The sequence below is a fragment of the Myotis daubentonii genome, chromosome 3 (genome assembly GCF_963259705.1).
Source record: "Myotis daubentonii chromosome 3, mMyoDau2.1, whole genome shotgun sequence".
NCBI classification, from domain to species: Eukaryota; Metazoa; Chordata; class Mammalia; order Chiroptera; family Vespertilionidae; genus Myotis; species Myotis daubentonii.
Window position 1 is genome coordinate 82,633,819 of NC_081842.1, and position 27,806 is coordinate 82,661,624.

A 27,806-nucleotide genomic window follows, 5' to 3' on the forward strand; every position below is an offset into this window, starting at 1 on the left:
ACATTTCTACATCAGTCAACATTGGAGAAAAATTAGCATCATAAATCGCCTTCTCTGCTGCCTCCCCTCCCCCAACACACACAACAAGATATCATAAAGAGAAGAAACTGCAAGAAGGTAGCAAAATAAAAAAATACTGAATCTATCACAAAAAATACTGAACCTATTAATGTCAGGGATAACAATTTTACTCTTTATTATTAAGCATGTTTTATATTGAAACCTATCTTCTATGATAAACTGAAAACCAAAGACTTAGGCTACATGAAATATCTATTCAAAACATGTCAGAGAAGTTATGCATTTTTGTTGTATGGTATGTTCTCTTCTAAGTGTAACCATAACAACTCTAATTTCCCATTGTCCATGGCACTCCCCTCCTCCCCTCTCCCAAGCTCCCCACTGTATTGACAAAGTTTTTACCTACTCGTGATTTCTGCCTTATTGAGTGACTAGAGGCCTGGTGCATGAAATGCGTGCACAGGGGTGAGGGGTTTGGTTTCTCAGCCCGGCCCGCACCCTCTCCAATCCGGGGCCCCTCAGGGGTGTCTGACTGCCTTTCACAATCCGGGACCACTGGCTCCTAATCGTTCACCTGCCTGCCTGCCTGATCGCCCCTAACTGCTTCCCTACTGGCCTGATTGTCCCTAACTGCTCCCCTGCTGGCCTGATTGCCCCTCACCGCCTCTGCCTCATCCTGCACGCCGGACCCAGGATTCCCTCCTCCGGCTCATCGCAGGCACCCGGGACCCAGGCATCCCTCGCAGGCACCCAGGACCTGGGCCAGCTTCGCCCGGGCCAGCCGCAGCCTCAGGGAACCGAGACTGTAGGGCGGGCGGCTTTTCCCTCTCCCGGGCCACAGGCACAGCTGTGGTGCCCAGGACTGCAAGGACTGTGGGGCGTGCGGATTGTCTCTCTCCCAGGCTGCAGGTGCAGGCAGTCGCTGGCGCCTGGGACCATGAGGTGGGTGGCTTGTCCCTCTCCTGGGCCGCAGGTTGCAGGCGCAGCTGCTGGCGCCCGGGACCGCGGGGCAGATGGCTTGTCCCTCTCCCAGGCCACAGCCTGGCTGGTCCCCATTCCTCTCTTGCAAGCTCATTTGTGCCTGGCTGGTCCCCATTCCTCTCTCCCTAATGTTGAGTGTCTGAGCCGTTACAGCATGATGGTGTGGGGGTGTGATGACCATTTGCATATTAGTTCTTTATTATATAGGATGTGTAAGGATGGAGGAGGAAGCGACTGGATATATGTCTAGATTGCATTAGAGCAGTTAATCAAGATGGGGCCCTTAGATAACCCATTTCACAATCATCTGGGTATTTATTAAAAATCCAGATTTGCTAATCATGCCTTGCCACTCTCCCCTCCTACTGAATACCACCTACTGAATACCACCTCTGGGGCTAGACACTGGGATTCTGCATTTTAGCTAAGTGCCTGAGATGATTCTAAAGTGTTCATCTCAATAGTAGCTATAATCCACATGTTAGCTTATCTTAATGACTGTTACATCATTTCTGCAGAGAATAAACAGTTTTATTATTAATTCTATTAAAGATGTGGGAATTGAGGCACACAGATTTTAAATTCATGATCCAAGTTTATTCACTGAATTATGGCCAAGCTAAGATTAAAATTATAGCTCTAAGTTTATAACCAACTGATCTGTCTACCATATTAATATTATACACAGGTGTGGGCAAAAGTAGTTTTATAGTTCTGAGTAAGTAAAACACAGAGTTAATTCTTGTTATTATTATTTATTCTTGTATTATATATATTTCCATATGACAACTGTATACCTTTTTTGCTCACCCCTGTGTATAACATTTTCTCCACTACTTAATGATTCCATATTCATATTGAGCAATTGAAATGCCCTGATTATGAAACAGTGGAGGATGGAGTGAAGATGAGGATACAATAGCTTACCCTTTGATTTGTAAGTTATTACTTTTTGTAAAAGTACAACTTAGTTCTGTTGAATTTATGTCTTTTTTTAGTAGCAATTATTTTAAAAAGCAGATTTGCAACTTAACTAAGAACCATAGCCAGAAACTTTTCTAAAAGAAGAAGAAATTGTAGCCTTTATACAAATATATGTTATAAGTACTTAAATTAGAAATGTTGTCTTCTCTTAAAGAGATTTTACTTTTATAGCATATATGAAAAACAAACTTTTGAACCACTAAAAAGAAGATAATGATTCAGTTTCTATAAAAAGAAGAGAATTAAGGACCAGAATGTGTTAGGACCTAAATTATGCAATATATACAGGCAAAAGTAATCTAGAAAACATTAACTTTATGTATAATTCATTTAGCAGCTGCCTATTTGTGACACTTATTATACACTGATTAAGAGCATGGCTAAACAACCATATAATGTGTGCCTCATATAATACCCTGTTCTTGCTGCAAGCTTAAAGAAGCAAAATTAGGTACACTAAAACTTTGTCTGTTAATGTTAATTGAAACAAGTCATGATCTGAATATATGAAAATATTGATGGATCATGGACACATTCAGAGCTGTCCTTGCAGAGAGTGAGAGAGACCTAAGGGGGAAGTTTGGGGAAACCTCTTTGCTGCCACCTTTTTAGTGGTCTTTGCTTTCCTGTAATGAACTATGGCTGCAATGTTTGCCATATGAAAATGTGATTGGTAAATAGCTAGTATAATCCAACCACGGGATAGCCAGGTGAGAAAACAGAGTAACTGGGGCCGGGGGGAGGGGGGGCAGGGGGGGGGAGGGGAGTATTTATTTCTTAAACAAGGATGCTAGTGAATTTTTATACTGCTTGAAATTCAATTTTATGTCTTTTCAAAGCACAGTTCAAGATTCTGTAGTGCTTTTTCTATCTTTCAATTTCAGGCTTGGGAAAGTTGATCATGGGAGGGCTTATTTATAGGTCCTGGGATGGCAATGAAGGATAGGTGCTGAATTTGAAACTCTTTGGAAGAATCTGAGGTTACTTGGAATATTGCCCAGAATTCCATTTAAAAAATTAGTCATAGTAAAGTACATTTCCTTAATCTCCTTATCTTTCATTAAAAAAATGAATGTTGCCCAGTGAAATGACTTCTAGCCATCTTTTTGATTAGACAAGTCATATTAAGACAATAAAACAAACATGTTGTTTAGTCACTGACTAATACCAAGAAGAAGACATTTTAAATAAACTGGCCAGAAAGATATCTCGGAACTTTGACAGGAGCTATTCCTCTATTTTTATAACATATACTTTTTTTCTTATGATAAAAGTAAAATATTCATTGCAGAATAATTTAAAAAGTCTGATAAGCAAAAGGAAAAGAAACATTTTGAGAAATGTCTCCATTGGTAATATATGTCACCAAAGACTAAGATATCACTCTCTCTCTTTTTTTTTTTTTCAGTCTTCAAAGACTTTCAAGTACTGCTATCCACAGCCTGCTGCGTGGGTGTCAGAGCCCAGAGGTAGAAGAAAATTTGCCATGGGAAGTATTGGAAGAAGAAGAGGAGGAGGAGGAGGACTCAACTGAGGGACAGACACCTTCCCTTAACATTGTCATTACTGCAATGGTTAACTGACATTATTTCCAACCTAACAGCCATGTGACTTGTATACATACTTAATTTGGGGGGACTCATTTTCCTTACTTATCTGTTTTATTTAAACACACACACACACACACACACACACACACACATTTAGGTGGACTATTGACATAAGATATCCCAAGTTTCTCTAGCACTCTTTATTTTTCCTACTAGAGGCCCGATGCATGAAATTTGTGCAAGGGGCTTGGCCCTTGCAGCCCCGGGTGCCCCGCGGGCCTGCCCATTGGTTGTTCAGGAAGGTCATTCTGCTGTCCAGTCTAATTAGCATATTAGCTCTTTATTATATAGGATTACCCATTCACACCAAGCTACCATCATTTCTGTCTAGGGTAGTGCAAATGAGTCTCTTTGCTATCTTGCTCCTTGACCCTCTACAATTCATTCTCAACATATCAGCCAGAGTGTGCCCTTAAAAACATAAATTATGTCATCGCCTGCTTAAAGTCTTTCAGTCATTTCCCTTTGTAGTTATTATAAAATGTCTACTCTCTTCCATGACCTTTGCATTTCTGTAGGATCTGGCGCCTCTGTCCTCATTGGCCACCATTCTCTCCCATGTCTCAGTGTGTCAGACATCCCGGCCTTACCCCTAGTCCTAAAATATGCCAAGCTTGTCCTCATCTGTATTTGTTTTTCCCTCACCTGAGAACACCCAGCTTCAGATCTTTCTCTTGGCTGGTAATTTTCAAGTCTCATTTCAAATGTCACCACATTACAGAGGTATTTCCTGGCCATGCTTTCCAAGGTAACTACTTGCTTTTATTTTTACTATATTTCCAGTGTTTATCTCTCTGAGATTGAGGTTTCTTTCTTTCGTTTTTTTTTTTTAAACTTTATTATCATTTTGGCCACCATCTTCAAGACTGTAAGCTCCATGAGAAAAGCTCCAATGCCCAGAATAGTAGGCACTCAATACACATCCTATATAATAAAACCTTAATATGCAAATCGACCCAACGGCAGAACGACCAGTGGAACAACTGGTCACTATGACATGCACTGACCACCAGCGGGCAGATGCCCAGTGGAAGTGATTGGGGGGCAGGGCCGCCCAGCAGGGGGTGCCAGGCCACCAGCCATGGCGGGTGCCAGCAAGGGCCCCCTGATAGCCCCACCAACCCATCACCCCACAGATCGGCCCTAATTGCCAGCCAGGCCTAGGACCCTACCCTATATATTGGGAACAGTCTCTTAGATTTAAAAATTAAAACATGGCAAGGCTACTCTACAGTGAAAAAACAGGATGATGCAGCAATGACATGCATGGACGCTGGCTTGCACATTTTGTTCTCAGCCCTGATTCTGGCACTTATAACTCTGTGACAAAGCCAATTACTTAACTTCTCTCTGCTTCAGTTTTTCTACCCATAAGATGGGGAAAATGGTACTACTGACTCAGAAGGATCATGTTATATACTACTTTTTATTATCAGGGCAAAATAATGTAGCTGCCCATACAACAACAAGATGCCTTTCACTTGTATGAAAAGTATGGTCACTGGTGCATGCAGCGTCCCGGATTATGAGAGGGATGTCCGCCTGCCTAACCTGAAGGAACGAATTTTGTGCACTGGGCCTCTAGTATGCTGTATAAAACCTGATTGTAGTTTCACATTCAATAGCATGATTATTAAATGTTTGCCTTCTCCCCAGTTTCTAAGCAGTTTTATCTCCATTGTATAACTTATAGCTTAATAATATTAATGCATGTTAAGTGAATAAATTATGATTATTTTAGCCTCAAACTAACTATGTACTTATAGCCTGCTTATATAATCTAATCAGTTTGCCTGACTGAGTTGATATTTTACTTAAACTCTTCATTTTGTCATTTTCCTATCTATATTATCTATTAATATGAAGATTTTCTATATGTCGATTATATGTCAAAATGTCTTCAGATACAAGTCATGGAGTCATACAATGACCAATTATCAAAAACTTAAGCAAATGAGACATTTAATTAAATAACTGGGGTAAATGGTTTTTACATTGACACAGAAGCTCAACAATTTCACCAGAGAGCCAGGCTCAATTGATCTTCCTACGTGGCCATCCTCAGCATTGTTTGTCACCTTAGGCTTCTTGTCTCATGACTGAAAGATGCCTCTCACAGCTCTAAGCGCTCTGTCCTTCCAAAACTATATTCAAGGAAATATAGAAAAGAAAGGGCCAGTACTAGAAAGTTCTCCATTCAAGTCTACATCTGGTAGGCCTCAACCAGAAATTTTTCCAGAAGTCACCAATCATACTTCCCTTTACATTTAAAGTTTAAAATTTAAGTGGCAAAGAGAATGATATAAGTATAATTGGCGTACAGAAGTCCTGATTTATTTCTTGGACCTGAGTTCGTTATACATGTCTAAATTGAATACTCTTATGAGCAAGGAGGAGATGAGAAGAGAAGTTGGGTCGGCAACTAACATGGTCTGCCACAATCAGCATAAGTAACCAATAACTGTTTTCAATTTATTTGCGATTGCTGTGAATCTCTTTACATTTAGGTTAAAAGGACTGGATGTATTTTGGATATCTGTAGGCATTAAAATATTATGTATTATGTGATTTTGTGAACCATTTGTCTTGGATCTTATCAATGCTCTAGGTACCCTTTTGTGCTCAAAGCACTTGGTAGAACGTTTTCAGAGACTTTAAAACAGTTTCCCTCTGTGAAAACCATGACTCTGTTACAAGTGCTTCAGTGTTTGTTACGTTGGCTGTGTTCTATTGCAATTTCTCATCTCTTTCATCCTTCATTAAGGATTATTTTAGACTCACTCATTGTTGGGTTGTGGTTAACAATGGTCTCAGAGAAGAAATAAGTGTGACTTTAGTGAAAACAGTGTTTTCACAGTTTTAATCATTTTTTTCTAACTTTTTTTTGGTTTAATTATCAGCAATTAATTAAGCTGCCACTAAGTAGTAGTTTATTCTAGGTGCTGGAAAGCTTTTAAAATGTAAAAGATAAATCTTATGCTCTCCAAAATTTTGCACAAATCTAAAGGGATTCATGACTTTTAGAAGAAAAAATAAACAACTCCTGGTAAGTCACAAACCAGACCTTCAGTGCTGGACAGCAAGAGGTTTTCAGTGGTTCCTTGTCATCAATAATGCCCTTCCAGGGATAGGTCTCAAGGTGCTTGTTTTAAAACACATGCGAGAAAGATACAGGGCTTACGCCTATCTCCAAAGGGTTTGTTTTTGTACATGCTTTGCACAAATGAGAAATGGTTGTGTTCCCAAAGCATGGCTTGCCTTTTTCTTAATCACTTTCTTTAAAAACTATTTATTTATTTACTTATTTTAAAGTTATAGTTGGTGTACAATAATATATTAGTTTCAGGTATGCAACCCCACGATTAGACATTGGTATGACTGATGAAGTGATCACCTCCGTAAATCCAGTACCTATGTGACACCATATACTAGTATTGTTATGACAATATTATTGACTATAGTCTATAAGCTGTACTCTACATCCCCATGACTATTCTGTGAGTACCAATTTGTACTTCTATACCTCTTCACCTTTTTCACCTATCCCCTCAATCACTCTTCCAACAACTGTCAAAAGGTTTTCTATATTTGAGTCTCTTTCTGTTTCGTTTGTTTGTTTATTTTGTTTAAGATTCCACAAATAAGTGAAATCAGCTGGCATTTCTCTTTTTTTTTTAAATTAAATCTTTATTGTTCAGATTATTACATTTGTTCCTTTTTTTTCCCCCCATAACTCCCCTCCTCCCAGTTCCTGCCCCACCCTCCGCCCTCACTCCCCACCCACTGTCCTCATCCATAGGTACACGATTTTTGTCCAGTCTCTTCCCACATCTCCCACACCCCTTTCCCCCCCAAGAATAGTCAGTCCATTCCCTTTCTATGTCCCTGATTCTATTATAATCAACAGTTCATTCTGTTCATCAGATTATTTATTCACTTGATTCTTAGATTCACTTGTTGATAGAAGCATATTTGTTGTTCATAATTTGTATCTTTACCTTTTTCTTCCTCTTCCTCTTCTTAAAGGATACCTTTCAGCATTTCATATAATCCTGGTTTGGTGGTGATGAACTCCTTTAGCTTTTCCTTATCTGTGAAGCTCTTTATCTGACCTTCAATTCTGAATGATAGCTTTGCTGGATAAAGTAATCTTGGTTGTAGGTTCTTGGTATTCATCACTTTGAATATTTCTTGCCACTCCCTTCTGGCCTGCAAAGTTTCTGTTGAGAAATCAGCTGACAGTCGTATGGGTATTCCCTTGTAGGTAACTGAGTTTCTTTCTCTTGCTGTTTTTAAGATTCTCTCTTTATCTTTTGCTCTTGGCATTTTAATTATGATGTGTCTTGGTGTGGTCCTCTTTGGATTCCTTTTGTTTGGGGTTCTCCGCGCTTCTTGGACCTGTAAGTCCATTTCTTTCACCAGGTGGGGGAAGTTTTCTGTCATTATTTCTTCAAATAGGTTTTCAATATCTTGCTCTCTCTCATCTTCTGGCACCCCTATAATTCTGATGTTGGTACGCTTGAAGCTGTCCCAGAGGCTCCTTACGCTATCCTCGCATTTTTGGATTCTTTTTTCATTTTGCTTTTTCGGTTGGATGTTTTTTGCTTCCTCGCATTTCAAATCATTGACTTGATTCTTGCGCTCCTCTGGTCTGCTGTCGGGCGTCTGTATAATATTCGTTATTTCAGTCCGTGTGTGCTTAATTTCTAGTTGGTTCCCCAATATAAGATCGAGGGTCTTATTAGTTTTCGTGTAGATCTCATTAAGTTTATCGGCAGCTTTTAAACAGTTCTTGAGAGACCTTAAAAGTGTGGTTCTGAACTCTATTTCTTCCATTGACAATTTTGTCCTGTTTCTTTGTCTCCGCATTTTGTTATGCTTCCTTGGTGCACCCCCTAGTGGTCTTTGTTCGAAGTCTTATAGATAAATCTAATTCCAGGGAGGGTTTGACCTCCAGGCCAAGTGGCTATGAGAATCAGCTGTGTCAGCAGTGAGAGAACTTCTGTCCTCTAGGGAGGTGCTAATCTAGCCTTTGCCTGAGGCTATCCGGCAAATGCCTCTGTGCAGGGCTTGGGCGGGGCGGGTCGCACAGGATCAACAGCGTGGGCCGGAGAGAGCAGTTATGGCGGCTCTCAGTCCTGTCCCAAGGGGCTCTGCCTCTCTGAGTCCCAGCACCCGCTGCAAAGCTGGGAGAGAAAGCTGCACTCGCTCTGACCGAAGCCAGACAGTCCCGCTTCTCCCGTTTGAGTCTGGGTCCCTAAAGACTCACCCGGATCTGGTGCTCAGAGTCTGCGACTCCCTCCGGATTGAAAACAACAACCGCGCCCTCCGCCACCAGCCCGCTCCGCGCACTCCGCACCTCAGAATTTGACTTCAGCACTGCGCCTCCTCTGAGTGTCCGTGTGCGTTTCTCTTTCCTCCTAGTTGTAGGACTTCCACTCAGCCAGCGTTCCTGTGGTTCTGGGTGATGTCCCTTCCATTTTTTGGTTTCCCTTTTGAAGTAGTTGTTCAAAGCAGCAAACTCCGGCGTTAACCTATGCCCCCATCTTGGTTCCTCCTCGGCATTTCTCTAATTTATTTAACTCAGCATAATACTCTCTAGGTCCATCCGTATTGTTGCAGATAACAAGATTTCATTCTATTTTGTGGCTGAGTCATATTCCAGTGTACATATGCGTGCCACTCGTGTATTCATTCATCTTTCCTCGTCCGTATGGATACGGACACTTAGGTGCTTCCTCATCTTGGCTATTGTAAATCAGGCTGCGACAAACCTATGGAGGCACATGTCTTTCCAATGTAGTGTTTTGGATTTCTTTGGATAAATACCTAGAAGTAGAGTTGCTGGGTCCTTCTTTGCCCCTTGTTACAGCCTGTTTTGAAGTCTATTTTGTCTGGTATAAGTATTGCTACCCCAGCTTTTTTGTTTTGCTTTGTTTCTATTTTCATGAAATATCTTTTTCCATCCCTTTATTTTTAGTCTATGTGTGTCTTGATCTGAGTGAGTGTTTTGTAGACAGCATATACAAAGGTTTTGTTTTGTTATCCATTCAATCATCATATGCCTTTTGATTGGAGCATTTATTCCACTTGCATTTAAAGTAATTGTTGACAAGTAGGTATTTATTGTCATTTTATTATCTATACCTTTTTCTCTTTCTTCTTCTCCTTCATCTTCTTCAAGAATACTCTTTAAGTCCTAGCCGGTTTGGCTCAGTGGATAGAGCATTGGCCTATGGATTGAAGGGTCCCAGGTTCAATTTTGGTCAAGGGCACATGCCCAGGTTGTGGGCTCCATCCCCAGTAGGGGGCAAGCAAGAGGCAACTGATCAATGATTCTCTCTCTTCCTTGATGTTTCTATCTCTGCCTCTCCTTTCCTCTCTGAAATCAATAAAAAAATGTTAAAAAAGCATACTCTTTAATATATCATGTAATATTGGTTTGGTGGTGATGAACTCCTTTAGCTTTTTCTTGTTTGAGAAGCTCTTAATCTGTCCTTCAATCCTAAATGATAACTTTTCTGGGTAGAGTAATATTGACTGTAGGTCCTTGCTTTTTTGTTTGTTTTTTTATTAATTCTCACCCAAGGATATTTTCCCCATTTCTCTTAAGAGAGTGGAAGGGAGGGAGGGAGGGAGGGAGAGAGAAAAACATTGATGTAAGAGAGACATATTGATTGATTGCTTCCTGCATGCCCCCCAACCATGGCTAGGGATTGAATCTGTAACCCTGGTATATGCCCTTAATTGGAACTGAACTCATGACCCTTCTGTTTGTTGGCCGGTGCTCTAACCATTGAGAAAACTGATCAGGGAAGGCTCTTGCTTTTCATAGCTTTGAATTTTTTGTGCCAACCCTTTCTGGTCTGCAAAGTTTCTGTTGATAAATCAGCTGATAGCCTTATGGGGGATCCCTCCTATGTAACTAACTGTTTTTCTCCTGCTGCTTTTAAGATTCTCCACACTGACGTATACAGAGTTTACTTCTTGAACAGTAATTGAAGATGACTCTTGCTTTGCATTTAACACATGTTTTCTCTGGTTTAGTATAAAGCTTTGTTGCTCTTTCATCTCTATTGTTATGAATTTGTTATCTGGCATGTGGGGTCAAAGTGTGGAGACATTAATTTCTGAGAATATAGCTTATATATTAGATCGTAAAAATTTCCTTTAAAAAAGTTTATATTTCCCTAACTGGTTTGGCTCAGTGGATAGAGCACCGGCCTACGGACTGAAGGGTCCCAGGTTCAATTCCAGTCAGGGGCATGTACCTTGGTTGCGGGCACATCCCCAGTGGGAGGTGTGCAGGAGGCAGCTGATTGATGTTTCTCTCCCATCAATATTTCTAACTATCACTCTCCCTTCCTTTCTGTAAAAAATCAATAAAATATATATTTTTAAAAAGTTTATATTGACAAAGGTAAATAAAAACTGTCAGGTTTTCTTCTCATGAATTAATCTACTTACTGGTTCAAGGTTACTTTTTTCTTTCTTTTTTTTTTAAAAATATATTTTATTGATTTTTTACAGAGAGGAAGGGAGAGAGATAGAGAGTTAGAAACATCGATGAGAGAGAAACATCGATCAGCTGCCTCCTGCACATCTCCTACTGGGGATATGCCCGCAACCCAGGTACATGCCCTTGACCGGAATCGAACCCGGGACCCTTCAGTCCGAAGGCCGACGCTCTATCCACTGAGCCAAACCGGTTTCGGCAAGGTTACTTTTTTCTTTTGAAATTAGGAAACTTAATATTGGCACATCAATTTCTTCTTCTTCAGCTAATTATAATGGTCTATACCAGTGGTCGGCAAACTCATTAGTCAACAGAGCCAAATATCAACAGTACAACGATTGAAATTTCTTTTGAGAGCCAAATTTTTTAAACTTAAACTATATAGGTAGGTACATTGTTATTAACTTAATTAGGGTACTCCTAAGGCTTAGGAAGAGCCACACTCAAGGGGCCAAAGAGTCGCATGTGGCTCGCGAGCCACAGTTTGCTGACCACGGGATACATTTGACTCATTTTGATTGATAACTATCATAGTCTCTGTCAAGTGAGAACTGTTTTTTTTTTTTTTTTTTTGTTTTGTTTTGTTTTTGGTGAGGAATAATTTTGTTATATTTCCCAAACAGCACGGTCCCTTTCTTAGTGATGAATATGGCTCATCTGACCAGGATTTTATTTTATTTTTTTCATTCTTCCAATGTTTATAAGTTTATCACCTTTTTATTGAAAAAAGTTATTTAAATCTTCACATTACAGCATTCTGATAACATTGCTATTTTTCTCACTTTTTTTCATTATAATCAGGCTACTGAATTGAATTTACATTCGCCTAAGAATAAACTGTCATTTCCTTTACTTTTTGAGTGAATTCTCTTTGTGCTATGATATGTAGATTTTTGTGGGCTAGTAGGTTTCATTGTCCTTTATTTAAGGGTCTGCCTTTGTGTCCAAAGCTGTCATACTTCTTCTATTTTTAGCTTGGCTAAATCTTAAGAAACAATTGAAGTAAGTTATTCTTCAGGTTGAGCCTGGTTTACCTAAGGTAGATGTGTAAGATGCATTTGATGAAATGTTATATGTTAGCACAATGTCACCTGTACCATCAATGACCCAATGGACAGATAATCCTGTAGGAGTTTGAAGAATAAGAAGTTATTTTTTAAATTTCAAGAAATCAGAAACATTTTTTAGTATAAGTCCTTTTATTCAGTGAATCCAGTAGTGCCTGGTTTTTAAATGAAAGCATTCAAATTTTTTCTTACTGTATAACCTTTTACAGGTAATACTTTTATTTAAATGAGACAAAAATGAGTGAAAATTCTGAGTATGTTTAACTAGCAGGTTAAATGTGATCTCTAGGCAAATCTCAATTACTTATGTTAAAGCAGTTAAAGACAGAACAGTGAATGATCTAAAATAATTTTTATTTCACTTTTATTAAAAATATTTATTTTTCAACATGTCTTACGATTTAAAAATTCATGTCAAAAGTCAGGCCGATTTATAAACACTTGAATTAGGTAAAGGAAGAAGGTTGCTCAGGTCTTTCTCCAACTTTAAAATGTACGTGTAAACATGTCCCCCTCCTATTGCTACATTATAGAGGCCTGGTGCATGAAATTCGTGCACAGGTAGGGTCCCTAGGCTTGGCCGGTGATCAGGGCCAATCAGGTTCCCTGCCTCCCCGCCTCCTCCTTCCCTCACTCCCTCAGCGCCCCATTGCCTGCCATGTTCTGTGCTTCCCCCTGGTGGTCAGCGCACATCATAGCAAGCGATTGAACTCCAGGTCTCCTGGTTGAACTCCCGATGGGATGATTTGCATATTAGTCTTTTATTATATAGGATAATTATCTACATGTTGACTATAGACTATGCCTTCTTAGATGACAGGAGATTTGACTTTTCTCGTATTTTATGTAGAATAGAGGAAGTTTAAGAGTTGGAGTTTGGAAGAGGTCTTATGAATGCAAAGTAAATAGACTGACAAGTTAACAGAACTGTGATTATGCACATTATATGTTACCAAAATGAAGTTCTCAATTTCAAAGTACTTGTATGGAATTGCTGTTGTCAAATTAAAAAACAAAATTCACCTTGGGTAACACAAAATGAACACAACTGAAAGTTAGAATCAAATCTTAACCTCTAGCAGATATGGTGATAAACTGATTCTTCCATTTTGTTTTGATCTTTAAAATATAAGAAAAGGAATTATTCTAATTTTTAAAAATTTAAATAGCAGCTGGCATTGTATTTTAAATAAAACTTAAATAGATAAGTGTGAGCCATAACACATCTTTCAATGTATATTTTAGGTAAGTAAGACCTCATTTTCCTACTTGTGAGCTAAGAAGCTTTACATTTCAAACTATGTTTAAGTCTGGTTACTTAGTGGCATTCCAATGAGAGGGTCCCTGCTCTGCCACAGGATAGAAAGCAGCTGTCCATGGAAAAGTGTGACAAATTCAGAAAAGGAAGAGATTTCTTAGCACTGAAATTATAACCAGATAGGAAACCATATAATCAGAGGAGAACAATCCAAACTCAGCAAATTTCATGCAGATTAAATTAGCCACGTATTGCTTATTGTATATGTATCATTAGCTGTGGTTCACAATCATTCACTAATTTCCCCTCGCTAAGTGACTGGTATGCTTTTGTAGAATTGGCATGTAAAAGCAAGGCCTACTCCTCAGCTAGATCCTATTTTTGTGAAATTTTTTCTATATTTAGCCCACAGTGCACATTTCTTAGTTTTCATGTCATTACCAGTTCTTAAGGTCCCTTTGCAAAGGCTCTATGTATTGTAGTTCAGGGTTTACCAGGAAAATCTGCTACCACTGCTGTAGCCATCATGCTGCTTTGGTGTTCACACATCTATTGGTTTTACTATGTTTAACTGTATTTGGTTACTCTTGGTCCTCTCTCTGTATAGGCATTTTTCCACTCTCAATAATCCCTTTATGACAAATTTTCATAGACACAGACAACAGTATGGCATTTACCAGAGAGAAGAGGGAAGGGGATGGTAAAGAGTAAAGGGGATCAGTGTATGGTGATGAAAGAAGATCTGACTTTGAGTGGTGGGCACACAATGAAATATTCAGAATGATGTATCATAGAATTGTACACTTGAAACCCATCTTATTAATCAATGTCACCCCCAAAAAATTTAATTAAAAAATAACTCTTCCAAAAAAAAGAAATCCCCCCCCCCTTTTTTGTTGTTGTTATTGACCCTTCAAGAAATAGGGCCTTAAAGCATGCCTCACACCTAAAGCAATATATGCAAAACACTCTTAAGTTGTAGGAAGAAATTCTACTTTTGTGTACTCATAATTCTCATCCTTTTATTTACGTTAGTGTATTTTATAATGTAAATAATAAATTCATGTTTATTACATGTATGTCTTCTAAGTAGGGTGTGAATGGACTCATATCAGCAGAGTTTAGCAGAGTAATCTGTCTTGTCACATCTCTTTCAGCCTCTGTTTATCTGCCACGTGCTGACTGACCAGTTCAGTATAATAAACAGTACTGGAATCACACTGGTCACCCATCTTTCCAGCCTGTCTTTTATTTATTTTTATCTTTTTAAGTTTAGAGGATGTTTATTAAAGCTGGGGATGTAAAGGAAGAAAGGGCTGGGAGCCCAAGCTGGTTTGGCTCAGTGGATAGAGTGTTGGTTTGCGGACTGAATGGTCCTGGGATCAATTCTGGTCAAGGGCACATGCCCAGGTTGCAGGCTTAATCCCCAGTAGGGGGGTGTGCAGGAGGCAGCCAATCAATGTTTCTCATCATTGATGTTTCTATCTCTCTCTTCCTCTCTAAAATCAATAAAAATATATTTTAAAGAAAAAAAAAAGAAAGAAAGGGCTGGGAAATGAGCCTAGGCTGGTCTGCTTTGGCTCATCAAGAAGTCAGAGAAATAGGGCCTTGGGGACAGGTTCAGGAGGTTTGCCCAGGGTGAACTGCTGCTATCCATTGCTGTCCTGGTTGCAAGCCTCATGGAATCCTGTAGAGTTTAGGAGATGCATACCTGTGGGGAAAGAAGTGGGAGGAGGGGGCGGCACCTGCAAGCTCCTGGGAGGGAGAGACCATTTTCAGCCTGTCTTTTAACCAGTTCTTACTGCTCTTTGTTGTGATAAGTGGCTCTCTAAATTGGTAAAGTCATCTTAATGGAAAATGTCCATGTTGCATACTGTTCTAAGAATTACTAGTACTTTCTTTTTTTAAAAAAATATATTTTATTGATTTTTTACAGAGAGGAAGGGAGAGAGATAGAGAGTTAGAAACATCGATGAGAGAGAAACATCGATCAGCTGCCTCCTGCACATCTCCTACTGGGGATGTGCCCGCAACCCAGGTACATGCCCTTGACCGGAATCGAACCTGGGACCTTTCAGTCCGCAAGCCGACGCTCTATCCACTGAGCCAAACCGGTTTCGGCTACTAGTACTTTCTTAAAGAAGATTTAAAAAAAATTTTTTTTCCCATGTCTTCCTGATTTAAAAACCCTCCACTCTCCTCCTTTACCTCCTAACCATTCTTAACACAGATTATAAAACCATTTACAAATAATGAGGAAATAGCAATTACACTTACACAGCAAGAGAAAAAATCAAAATAATTTCGGGTAAAAGATATGTTCTAAGAAACGTAACTAAAAAATGAAGTCATACTTTAAAAAATGTATCAATGAACCTTGCTATAAATATTTTTATAAAACAAAGAATCATTTTCAAATAAATGACCATTCTTTTTTTTGCATTTTATTATTCAGGATTTGCTTGAATTGAGATATATCTTCACTAGGCAGTTTTCTAACCATTTCATTTTATTTTTTAACAGGAAATAAAAGTATCTGGAGCCTAAGTATATTTATATAAAGTCCTGAAAATTTTACCAAAAATTTCAGCAGAATGCCAATGCTCAATCTGGCATTAACTTGAGACAGACAGAGTACCTATGACTTAAGCCCATATAGGCTTTCTGAGCCATAGCAGCAATGCCTCAACTGGTCTCCTGGTTACCAGTCCTCCTGTCCTTCATCCCCTCCCCTTCTCACTCTTCCCCTTCCTTTTTCATATTGTTGTCAATAACATCTTCTAAGACATGCATGCATTTTGTTATTCTTCTACTTAAATCAATCAATATCTATCTCTTGCTATAGAAAAACCTCCATATTTCTTTAAGTACCACCCAACCACCTTCACAACCTGACCCCTCCACTGTTCCTCACCCTCATTCCAAGCTGTCTACGGTTTCATCAACGTGGCCATTTACTTCCCCAAATTTGCATATCTTTTTATCTTTCTGTTTCCTCTCTCTGGACCTCTCCCCCAATTCTCTGCCTAATGAAATCTTTTAATATATGGTTCAAATTTTATCTTTTTTTGTGACGCCTTCTCCAGACCTCTGCTTTTTTTGTACTTCCATATTTCTTTTTCAGACCTTTATGACATACTTAACGCAAGGAAGCATCAGTCTTTCTTCCCTGTCAAAGGGTAAGCTCATGAAGGCAAGAGATCTGCCATTGTAAGTAGTGAATGTCCATGTTCATTAAACTTCGAGTAATCAGTGTATGATATTTTGTACCCCAGGACCCCCTGAACAGTTAGGTGTTTCTGAGATTTAAAAAAAAAATGTGCTTGATTACATTATTTGCTGTTCAATTGATACCTGTTAAATCCAGGGACATTTCTTAATTGAGGCATCATCTATAGCTTTTAAGAAGCATTCTTTAGAGTGTTGATATACTGGTTACTTAATTTGATGTTTCATTCTGTAGTCAAATTAAAGTTAAGATTGTACTGGTCTAGGCTTCTAGGCCTCTGCAATCATATCAGACAGAGAACATGCCTAGAATATATATATCAAATCTGACGATACAAAACATACACATACTTCAAGATGTGGGTTACCCTGCCAATTTTATTAGTATCCTATATTTAGCTATGAGCTTCTTCTCTTAAAAATCAGTTGAAATATTAATAAGGGATTTTAAGTATATCTATATAAGCATACAGTCAAAGAATCTAGTATTATTTCCTATTTATTTTTTATTTCCTATTTTATTTTATTACTTTTATAGATAGTATGTGTTGCAATTTTGAAAATATTATGTTTTATAGTAATTATATAACTTTAAACACTATTCTCTAATGTTGGAAATAATATGCATAAGAGAAAAATCTTGTATGAATTGTTCTATAACTTGAAAAGTTGCCTCAAGTTATACAGTTATAAACATAAAAGAAATAAAGTTCTTGGAAAAAAAGAATTATGACATTCCCAATTAGAAAATGGAGTTGAAAAGACTGTTTTTTTCTAAAATAAATAATTTATTTTCAATTGATAGACTTATTTTTATGAAGTTGGTTTTTTTTGGTCAAATTAAAAGATCAATAGATACTGCTCCCTTACACATCAGACTCTGAGAGATTAATCTATTTTCCTTAGAACTGTATTTCTTTGTTGGAGAAATTAATGGAAATATCAGTGATAAATTAATACAGACCATTTCTACAAAGCAAACATAGTAAGGGCATAACCTCTTTCATTCATTATACTAAACTTGCATCCAATCTGAGGTAATATTTTTTACTGTGAAATTTAAAAAAATCTCATAGAAAATGAAATAAAAGGGAACTAAATAATGGATTTGTGTCTTTTAGAATAAAGTGTAAGATCAGAAAAAGAGAAGAGAATAAAACATCTTGAATAATTTTACTGACTTATTTCTTGTTGAAGCTATCAAATGAGCCAAGGGTGGGGGTTTTGTTTAAAAAGTAACAGAACAGAGTATAATTCTATAAATTGTTAGCTTTAAGATAACGGAAGAGAGGTTTTGAGACAACTCTTAAAACAATCACTGCAGTGATCAGTGGAATGAAATGGTTTTGAGGTGATCAGAAATGCTTGAACAATATATTCTTGAGTAAAGTTACGATAATAAAATTGACATATAACACCTTGGCTCTAAAGTTTTAGTCTTTTATTCGTGTTCACATTTTCCCCAAGAATTGTTCAAGGAAAGGTTGAGAGTGCACGTTTATATCTCCAGAGAAACCTATCTTGTTCATTTTTAAGTATGATCAGATCATTCCAAAGCATTTGCTGTGAGGAAAAAAACAGTCATTTCATAACCATTGCCTCGTCATTACCACTGACCTAATTGGTTGCACCATTCTTCAACGCACAGAACTCCATTGAAAGGAGATAATTTATGAAGCATCAAAAATATCTCAGGCAAAGGCAGATTGGTGTGAAGGCACGGACCTCAGGAATGTTAAAATAAAGTCCCAGTACAATGGAAGAAATAAAAGTGAAATATAAGAAGGTTCTGTTTTAAATCAGGTAAAGAAAAGATGTTTCAACTAAATAATGATGTTAAATTGGGAAAATGACAGACAGGAGCAGAAAATTAGAGAAAAAAACAAAAGCAGAATGACTCTAATGACATTAAAAGCAATAAAAGCAAACGAACTATAGTAGAAAAGCACATGTACACTTACCGTTGTTGTATAGGCAGCTTCTGGATCATCTTCCAGCACCCGGGAGAGACCAAAATCAGAGACTTTGCACACTAAGTTGCTGTTGACCAAAATATTCCTAGCGGCTAGGTCCCGATGAACATAACCCATATCAGAGAGATACTTCATTCCTGATGCAATGCCTCGAAGCATACCCACCAGCTGGATGACTGTGAAGTGGCCATCATGTTTCTGAAAGAGAATCACAATTGTTGACATTGAGTTAATATAGTGTGTGTGTGTGTGTGTGTGTGTGTGTGTGTGTGGTATTAAATAAAATCTTTGCACTTATTTTTATTATTTTTTAGTTAAAAAAGAGCTCGATATATTGAATAAAGCTTGGTATTACCAAAATCCAAGTACAAACACCAACCACAGGCCCACACGACAGAGTTCCATTTGCAAAACGCCCCCGGGAGGCCCCTGCCAAGCCCCCACCCTGCCTGTGGCCCAGGGGGCAGGGAGGCCAGAGCGGGGTGGCGCAGGGGGAGTGGAGGAAGGTGAAGACTAAAATCAATCCGTGTAAAAGCTCAAAAAGCGCTAGCGTGGTACTGTCACAGCCATACAGGCACAAATGCACCCGGCTGAGGCTGCCGGGCAGGCTATGCGCCAAGACCCGACCCAGCCGGCCCCAGCGGCGCCATCGCTCGCCCCCGGCTCGCTTGCCCTCACTCTGCCTTCTCACTCACTCTCTATAAAACATGGAAGCGGGTGTGTCTGGAGCTAGTAACCTGTGGAGGGCCCCCTGCCAGGGAAGGCGCCATGGGCTTTCTTTTAAGTTCATGTTGACTGAACCCCAGATGTAGGCACAGCCTTGTCTTGGGGCACATCTAACCAAGAGGTGAGAATGCCTCAGTTCCACCCTTCAAAGCCCAGGCGCCGGGGGTGGGTTTTTGAGATGTAGATCCGGCCACGCACCAGGAACGAATAGGACTCTCCTCCCTCCGACTGGCCCCGCCCTGTGGGAGGGGCCCTGAGGTGGAGCCACGCCTACTCACCACGCCCACCAGCCCGCGCCCAGAACGGATGTAACTTCCTGGTATTTGGGTATAAATCAAACACGTGGTTCTGGTGCCGAGCCCCCTGTCTGTCCCTCCCTCAGAGGGCAGAAGCCCACCGGTCCCAGCTTCTATTTCTGTGTCTCGTCTCATTATTTCATTTTTCAGTCCCAAGCGTCTCTACTCCAAGAACCGGTTCTTTCCGTGCCGGATGCAGGAGGAGAGAACGTGCGGAGGAGGAGGAGGAGGAGTGGGCCTCGACCTCCGCAAGCAGCACCCAGGAGGGAGCGGGCGCCCGGGCTGGGCCCTGGCCGCGAAGCCCAGCTCGTCTTCCCGGCTTTGGCGGCCGTTTGCAGTTCCTTCTCCGGGGCCTTTGAGAGACAGGCCTCGGCCAGCGCCCTCCTGCCCTTGGCCCGCGGCTGCCGTGGGCGTCAGGTACCGGCGCAGGCCCCTCGGCCTGGACGCCCCACCACTGCCCGAGAACTGGAGGGCCTCAGCGTGTCCTGCCCGGCGAGGAAGAGGGCCTGGTCCAGCCGCTGGCCGCCTGCTCCTGCTCGCCGCCCCTTCTTCCTCCTCCTCAGCCGGCTCATGACATGACGTCCCACGGGGCTTCGTGCTCGTCCCAAGGCTGGTTCCTCCTGCTCGCTTTCCCGTCCCCACGAGGGGACCTTGTTCCTCCTCAGGCTCCTGTGCCTCTTCCTCACCCCGCTCCCAGCTCCCGCTCGCAGGCACCCCCGTCGGCAGGGCAGCGGCTCAGCTGGGACTCGCACCGCCGTGGCCTCACCAGCTCCCGGGCTTCTCCTCGTCCTGCGGCTGCTCCTCGGCTGGCGCATCCGGAAGTCCAGCTCCATGGCGGCCACAGGCCCGGGAGGACTCAGGGCGAACATGCGCTCCTCCTTCCGCAGCCAACTGGTTGGGGCTCAGGGCCCGCGGGGGCACAGGCTTTGAGCGGGTCCAGGAAGGGGCGGGCCAGCACCTCCCTGAGCACATGGCCGTGGCCGCGGGCGCCCACCGGCTCTCCAGCGAGGGCCGCCGCCCCTCCTGGCTCCTTCTCCAGCTCCAGCTCCGCCATCCTGCTCAGTGGGCGATGTCGGGCAGGGAGCTCTGCTCCAGCGCAATTCCAGGCTGGGCCGGGCTCGCTCTGGGCTGCCTGGGCAGGCCTCCTGGGCACTGTCTCGGCCACGGCCACAGGCGGGTCCTGGGGAGCCTCCACGGGCTCCTCCTTAGCCGCAACCAGAGTCTCTGGGATTAGCCGCCCCCCTCCCCTTGTCTCCCCCCCACCCCCCGCCCAAGTCCAGGACAGCTGTGCAGAATGCAGTCTGACCTGGCGAGTCAACAGGCGCTTCGCCCCCGGTGAAGTCCAGGCACCAGGGGGCTCCCTCCCCTGCCGCCCCGCTCCTCCCGCAGCGCCTGAGTGTCCAGCAGGCCATCTCCGCAGCCACCCTCAGCGCTTGGGGTCGCCATGGTCTTTGAACTTATTTCACTGGATCCAATGAATGTGAGCATCAGGTTTGCTGACTATTGACTATGTTTATAACAAAATGTAAGTATTTTTTTTGACATTTAAAGGAAAGAAAAATCTAGGTGGAAGTAATGAAAGATAAAAAGGATAGAAGGGAACCAACCAAATCAACTTCCAGAAAAAATAATTTCAAAGAATTTAAGAATAGAATTCACTTTCCACAGCTGTGGGCTCTGAACTGGCCATACAGGTAGGCAGGAGGCAGCAACACCTAGGGTGGGATGAAAGTTGTGTGATAACTGGACATATGGTAAAAAAGATCACTGAGGAAAAAGAAAAATTGATTGCATAAACAAGTTTAGGAAAGCTGTAGGAGAAAGAAAAAAACCACACACACACACACACACACACACACACACACACACACAAAATAGCTACATTTCCCCCATTCTTTCAGTACATAGAGCAAGTAAGAAGTTGTTGGGAATTGACTGAAAACAGGTCTATTTTAGATCCCAGTTGGAAAGATTAAATGAAATATGGGTAATAAGCCAGGCACAGTAACTGGGGTGTAGTAGTCAATCCCTTCATTATTTATTCCTCTCACCTTGATTTAAAAATAATACAGAATTTTTTAAGGTAAAAAACATCCTCTTGTCATCCGTGCAAGATTTGTACACCAATAAGACCAGATACAAATAGTACCCTAGAAATTAGAGAAAAAGAAAATAAAAACATTTTAAGTTTGAAAAATAATGCATATTGTCTTATGTAGTTATTTGGAGATTGTTGTCTTTAGTGAAGATTGTTGTCTTTAGTGAAAAACATGAAAAATTCTCAAGTTGGTTTTACACATCAGGTGTTATTTATTCTGAATGATATTAAAAATGAGTATCTAGTAAGCGATTATAGGGCATTATTACCTTATACAGTTTGGTAGAAGCGTAAATAAGAATATCTTAAATTTTGCAAAGTTAAGCAGTTTTCATGGATATCTGATTTAAAACTATAGAGTAGTTTAAACATAGGGATGATTTGAGCAGACCACAGTCTCCTATACAATGATGATTCACTGGTCAGTTAAATGAATAAGCTTATACTATAAATGAAATAAACTTTTTCTTACTCTATCAACTTATCTCCCTGATAGCTCTCTGATACCATCACCCAACTCAAGTGCAGAGTAAGGAAAAGAGCCCTCTCTTAAAAGAAACATTCTACGGTGAGAGTCCCCATTTAAGCAGGCTCTTCTGTATAATTAATGTGTAAAAGATAACCTAGCAAAGAAAATGTTCGGTGTTATTAGCTCTTTATGTTCCCAATCCATCTTCTTAGACAGTGTACTATTAGATGAAATCTGTCTCTTTTATCATGTCCTCTTCCTACTTCTCTTCTATTAGGAATCTCAAAGCCTTTGAGTAGAATTGAAAGCATAAGTTCTTTTGGCCAAGAAAGGATTACATTAAATTTCAAGAGGTTGTTCTTTTACCTATTAGAAAATGAAGTTGCCTGGTGTCACAGTTCTTGTCAATGCAGAATTTCTACATAATAGGTAACATTAATGGACCATCTGAAAACTAAGGGATGCCTCAGTTTCCTTATCTGTATGATGAGATTAGAATAAGTCAGAGCTGTAGTGAGAATCACATATAAACACAGAGCAGCCCCTGATTTATTTTAACAATAATAATTGTCTATATATAAAAGCCTAAGAGACCGTTTGACTGTTCGACTGGTAGCTATGACTCACTGACCACCAGGGGGCAGATGCTCAATGCACAGGTATGGAAACATGGAACAGACTGATGAATCTCAGAGGGAAGGGTGGGAAGAGATTAACCAAAGATCTTATATGCATACTAGAGGCCCAGTGCCTGGATTCATGCACTGGTGGGTTTCCTCGGCCTGGCCTGAGGGGATTGAGCTGAAACTGGCTCTCCGACATCTGCAGAGGGGTTCTGGATTGTGAGAGGGCACAGGCCAGGCCAAGGGACCCCACCGGTGCATGAATCTGAGCACCGGGCCTCTAGTTATTTAATAAAACCTCATTGTTTTTATAATTACAGGTAGTTTTTATAATTTTAATGAGCCAGAAAATTCTCTCTCTTTCCTGAAAAATCATAAACCCTTATATCATAAGGAGAAATAATTATTTAACACCAGGTTGAAATTTCATTTCCTATTTATTCCGAATAACAAAGCACAAAGTTATTTCTTTTTTTAAGTACAACTATTTTTAGAGCAATTTTAGACTCACAGCAAAATTAAGAGTAAGAGATTTCTCATATATGTTCTACTCACAGACATGTAAATCCTCCCCCATTATCAACATCTCAAACCAGAATGGCACATTTGTTACAATTGATGAACATATGCTTACACATTTTAATCATCCAAAGTTTACATTAGGCTTCATTGTTAGTGTTGAACATTCTATGGGTTTGGACAAATGTGTAATGACCTGTATCCACCATTATAGCATCAGAGAATTTTCACTGCCCTAAAAATCTGTTGTGTTCCACCTATTCATCACCCCCACTCCCAACCCTGGCAAACACTGCTGTTTTTACTGTTTTAATGGTTTTGCCTTATCTAGAATTATACAGTATGTAGCCTTTTCAGACTGGCTTCTTTCACTTAATAATATGCATTTAAGTTTTTACCATGTCTCTTCATAGCTTGATTGCTCAATTCTTTTTTGTGCTGAATCTGAATGATATCTTATTGTCTCAATGTACCACAGTTCATTTACCCATTTACCTACTGAAGGACATCTTGGTTGCTTCCAAGTTTTGGTAATTACAACTAAAGCTCCTACAAACATCTGTGGTTATAGAATGTTTATAGCAGTTTATGGCTTCAGGCTTTTATGTGCACGTAGGTTTTCAACTTCTTCCCCCTAACTCCCCTCCCTCCAGTTCCCACCCCACCCTCCGCCCTCACTCCCCACCCACTGTCCTCATCCATAGGTACACAATTTTTGTCCAGTCTCTTCCTGAATCTCCCACACCCCTTTCCCCCCCAAGAATAGTCAGTCCATTCCCTTTCTATGTCCCTGATTCTATTATAATCAACAGTTCATTCTTTTCATCAGATTATTTATTCACTTGATTCTTAGATTCACTTGTTGATAGAAACACACTTGTTGTTCATAATTTGTATCTTTACCTTTTTCTTCTTCTTCCTCTTCTTAAAGGATACCTTTCAGCATTTTATATAATACTGGTTTGGGGGTGATGAACTCCTTTAGCTTTTCCTTATCTGTGAAGCTCTTTATCTGACCTTCAATTCTGAATGATAGCTTTTCTGGATAAAGTAATCTTGGTTGTAGGTTCTTGGCATTCATCACTTTGAATATTTCTTGCCACTCCCTTCTGGCCTGCAAAGTTTCTGTTGAGAAATCAGCTGACAGTCGTATGGGTACTCCCTTGTAGGTAACTGATTTTCTTTCTCTTGCTGCTTTTAAGATTCTCTCTTTGTCTTTTGCTCTTGGCATTTTAATTATGATGTGTCTTGGTGTGGTCCTCTTTGGATTCCTTTTGTTTGGGATTCTCTGTGCTTCCTGGAGTTGTAAGCCTATTTCTTTAACCAGGTAGGGGAAGTTTTCTGTCATTATTTCTTCAAATAGGTTTTCAATATCTTGCTCTCTCTCATCTTTTGGCACCCCTATAATTCTGATGTTGGTACACTTGAAGCTGTCCCAGAGGCTCCTTACACTATCTTAGTATTTTTGGATTCTTTTTTCATTTTGCTTTCCCAGTTGGGTGTTTTTTTCTTCTTCGCATTTCAAATCTTTGACTTGATTCTTGCGCTCCTCTGGTCTGCTGTTGGGAGTCTGTATAATATTCTTTATTTCAGTCCATGTATGCTTAATTTCTAGTTGGTTCTTTATCACAACATCGAGGGTCTCATTAGATTTCTTGTAGATCTCAATAAGTTTATCGGCGGCTTCTAGACAGTTCTTGAGAGACCTTAAAAGTGTGGTTCTGAACTCAATATCCTCCATTGACAATTTTGTCCTGTTTCTTTGTCTCCGCATTTTTTATGCTTTCTTGGTGCACCCCCTAGTGGTCTTTGTGCACAGTCTTGTTGTAGTTAAGCCTTGATTGTTGTAGTTAATACTAGGGGGATTTGACCTCCAGGCCAACTGGCTGTGAGAATCAGCTGTGTCTGCAGTGGGAAAACTTCTGTCCTCTGGGGAGGTGCTAATCTAGCCTTTGCCTGAGGCTATCCGGTAAATGGCTCTGTGCAGGGCTTGGGCGGGGAAGGTCGGGTCGCGTGGGATCAACATAGCAGGTGGAGGGAGCAGTTATGGCTGCTCTCAGTCCCGTCCCCAGAGGCTCTGCCTCTCAGAGTCCCAGCAACCGCTGCAAACCTCGGAGAAAAAGCTGCCCTCGAGTTCCGACTGATGCCAGACAGTCCCGCTTCTCCCATTTGAGTCTGAGTCCCTAGAGACTCGCCCAGTACTGGAGCTCAGAATCTGAGACTCCCTCCCGATTGAAAACGACAACCGTGCCCTCAGCCACCAGCCCACTCCACGCGCACCTCTGCACCTTTGTATTTTCCGCACTGCACCGCCTCTGAGTCTTGGTATGCTGTTCTCTTTCCTTCTAGTTGAAGAATTTCCCCTCAGCCAGCCTTCTTGTGGTTCTGGGTGATGTCCATTCCATCTTTTAGTTGTATTTTTGAAGTGGTTGTTCGAGGCAGCAAACTCCGGTGTTTACCTATGTCGCTATCTTGGTTTCTCTCTTTTGGGTTGTTTTTAATCAGGTTGTTTTCTTGAGTTTTAAATGTTCTTTGTATATTTTGGATAACTATCTTTTATCAGATGCTTTTGTGCCGGGGTCCAACCCCAGCGGGTCCAGGGGTCCCCAAAGGTGTGGACGGAGTCGGCGAAGAAGGAATGACACGGAGATAGCGTTCAGTTGATCAGCAGCCTAGCCAGGATCTCTAGCCAGGATCTCCTGCCAAGTTATGGTCTAGATCTCCAGCGAAGTTCTGGTTCGGGTCTCCAGCCAGGTTCTGTGGCCATGTTCCCTCGCTAGGTTCTCCAGCCAGGTTCTGTCCAGGTTCTCCAGCCAGGTTCAGTCACCAGGTTCTAGTCAGGTTCTCTTGCCAATTTCTGTAGTCAGATTCAGTCCAGGATCTTTTGCCATGTTCTCTCCAGCGAAGTTCTTCTGTCTGTAGGTTCTGTGTAGGTTCTGTCTGTAGGTTCTCTCTTCTAAGTCCTGTGTTCTAAGTTCTGTGTTCTAAGTTCTGTCTCTTTCTGTCTTGTTACATCTGTATTTATACCAGTTGATTCAATCCTATCAATCTCTATTACAAAGGTTAGGGCGTTTCTTATCTCCATTCCAGGGAGTAAAGATTATGTAGCTTAAGCATGATTGTTCGTAGTTAAAGTGATTAATTACCTGCCTGGCACTTAGTTAAGAGGTTTTATTCCCTCCCTAACTTCAGGGGAAAATCCCTACCTGGGGAAACAACCTTTCTCAGGGACCTTGGTTAAAACACATAGTGCCAAGAAGGTGAGCAAACATATTAAGAACAGTATGCCATATATGCCAGGTCCCTTGAAACAGCAAGCAGGGACCGGCTCCCGGCACTTTTGTTTTGCAAATATTTTCTTCTGGTCTGTGTTTTGTCTCTTCATTTTCTTGACATTGCCTTTTGCAGACCAGAAGTTTTAAATTTTAATAAAGTCCAGCTTATTAATTTGTTCTTTCTTAGATTGTGCCTTTGGTGTTTTATCTAAAAAGTCATTGCCATATCCAATATCATCTAGGTTTTCTTTTATGTTATCTTCTAGAAGTTTTATGATTTTGCCTTTTACATTTAGGTCTGTGATCCAGTTTGAATTCATTTTTGTGAAGAATGTAAAGTTCTGTGTCTAGATTCATTTTTTTGTATGTGGATGTCTAATTGTTCCAGCACCATTTGTTAAAAAGACAAATTTTTGCTCCATGGTATTGCCTTTGTTCCTTTGTCAAAAACCAGTTGATTATGTTTATTATAGGCTCTCTATTCTGTTCCATTGATCTATTTGTCTATTCTTTCACCCGCACCATACTTTCTTAATTACTGTAGCTTTATAATAAATCTTGAAGTCAGGTAGTGTCAGTCGTTCAACTTTGTTTTTCTTCAATACTGTGTTAGCCATTCTGGGTCTTTGCTTCTGTAAACTTTATCTTTTTATTTTTATTTTTAAAAAATATATTGTATTGATTTTTTACAGAGAGGAAGGGAGAGGAATAGAGAGTTAGAAACATGGATGAGAGAGAAACATAGATCAGCTGCCTCCTGCACACCCCCTACTGGGGATGTGCCCGCAACCAAGGTACATGCCCTTGACTAGAATCAAACCCGGGACCCTTCAGTCTGCAGGCTGACGCTCTATCCACTGAGCCAAACCAGTCAGGGCTGCTTCTATAAACTTTAGAATCAGCTTGTTGGTATCCATGAAACAACTTACTGAGATTTTGATTGGGATTGCACTAAAATTATAGATAATTTAGTAAGAACTGACACTGTATTATTATTTTTTTATTTTTATTTTTTTTAGAACTGACATTTTAGTAACCGAGTCTCCCTGTCTATAAGCATGGAACCTCTCTCAATTTAGTTACTTCCTTGACTTTACTTATCAGCCTTATAGTTTTCCTCATATACATCTTGTACATATATTGTTAGATTTATACCTAAGTA

General features: G+C 40.6%; 1 protein-coding gene across 1 annotated transcript in view; it reads right to left on the reverse strand.

Annotated features, from left to right (window-relative positions):
* EPHA6 (EPH receptor A6) overlaps positions 1-27,806 on the reverse strand; it is a 968,470-nt gene that overhangs the window by 114,935 nt on the left and 825,729 nt on the right. Inside the window, exon 14 of the mRNA XM_059688042.1 lies at positions 18,627-18,836. Coding sequence (XP_059544025.1) covers positions 18,627-18,836 — 210 coding nt within the window. The remainder of the gene's footprint in view (positions 1-18,626; positions 18,837-27,806) is intronic.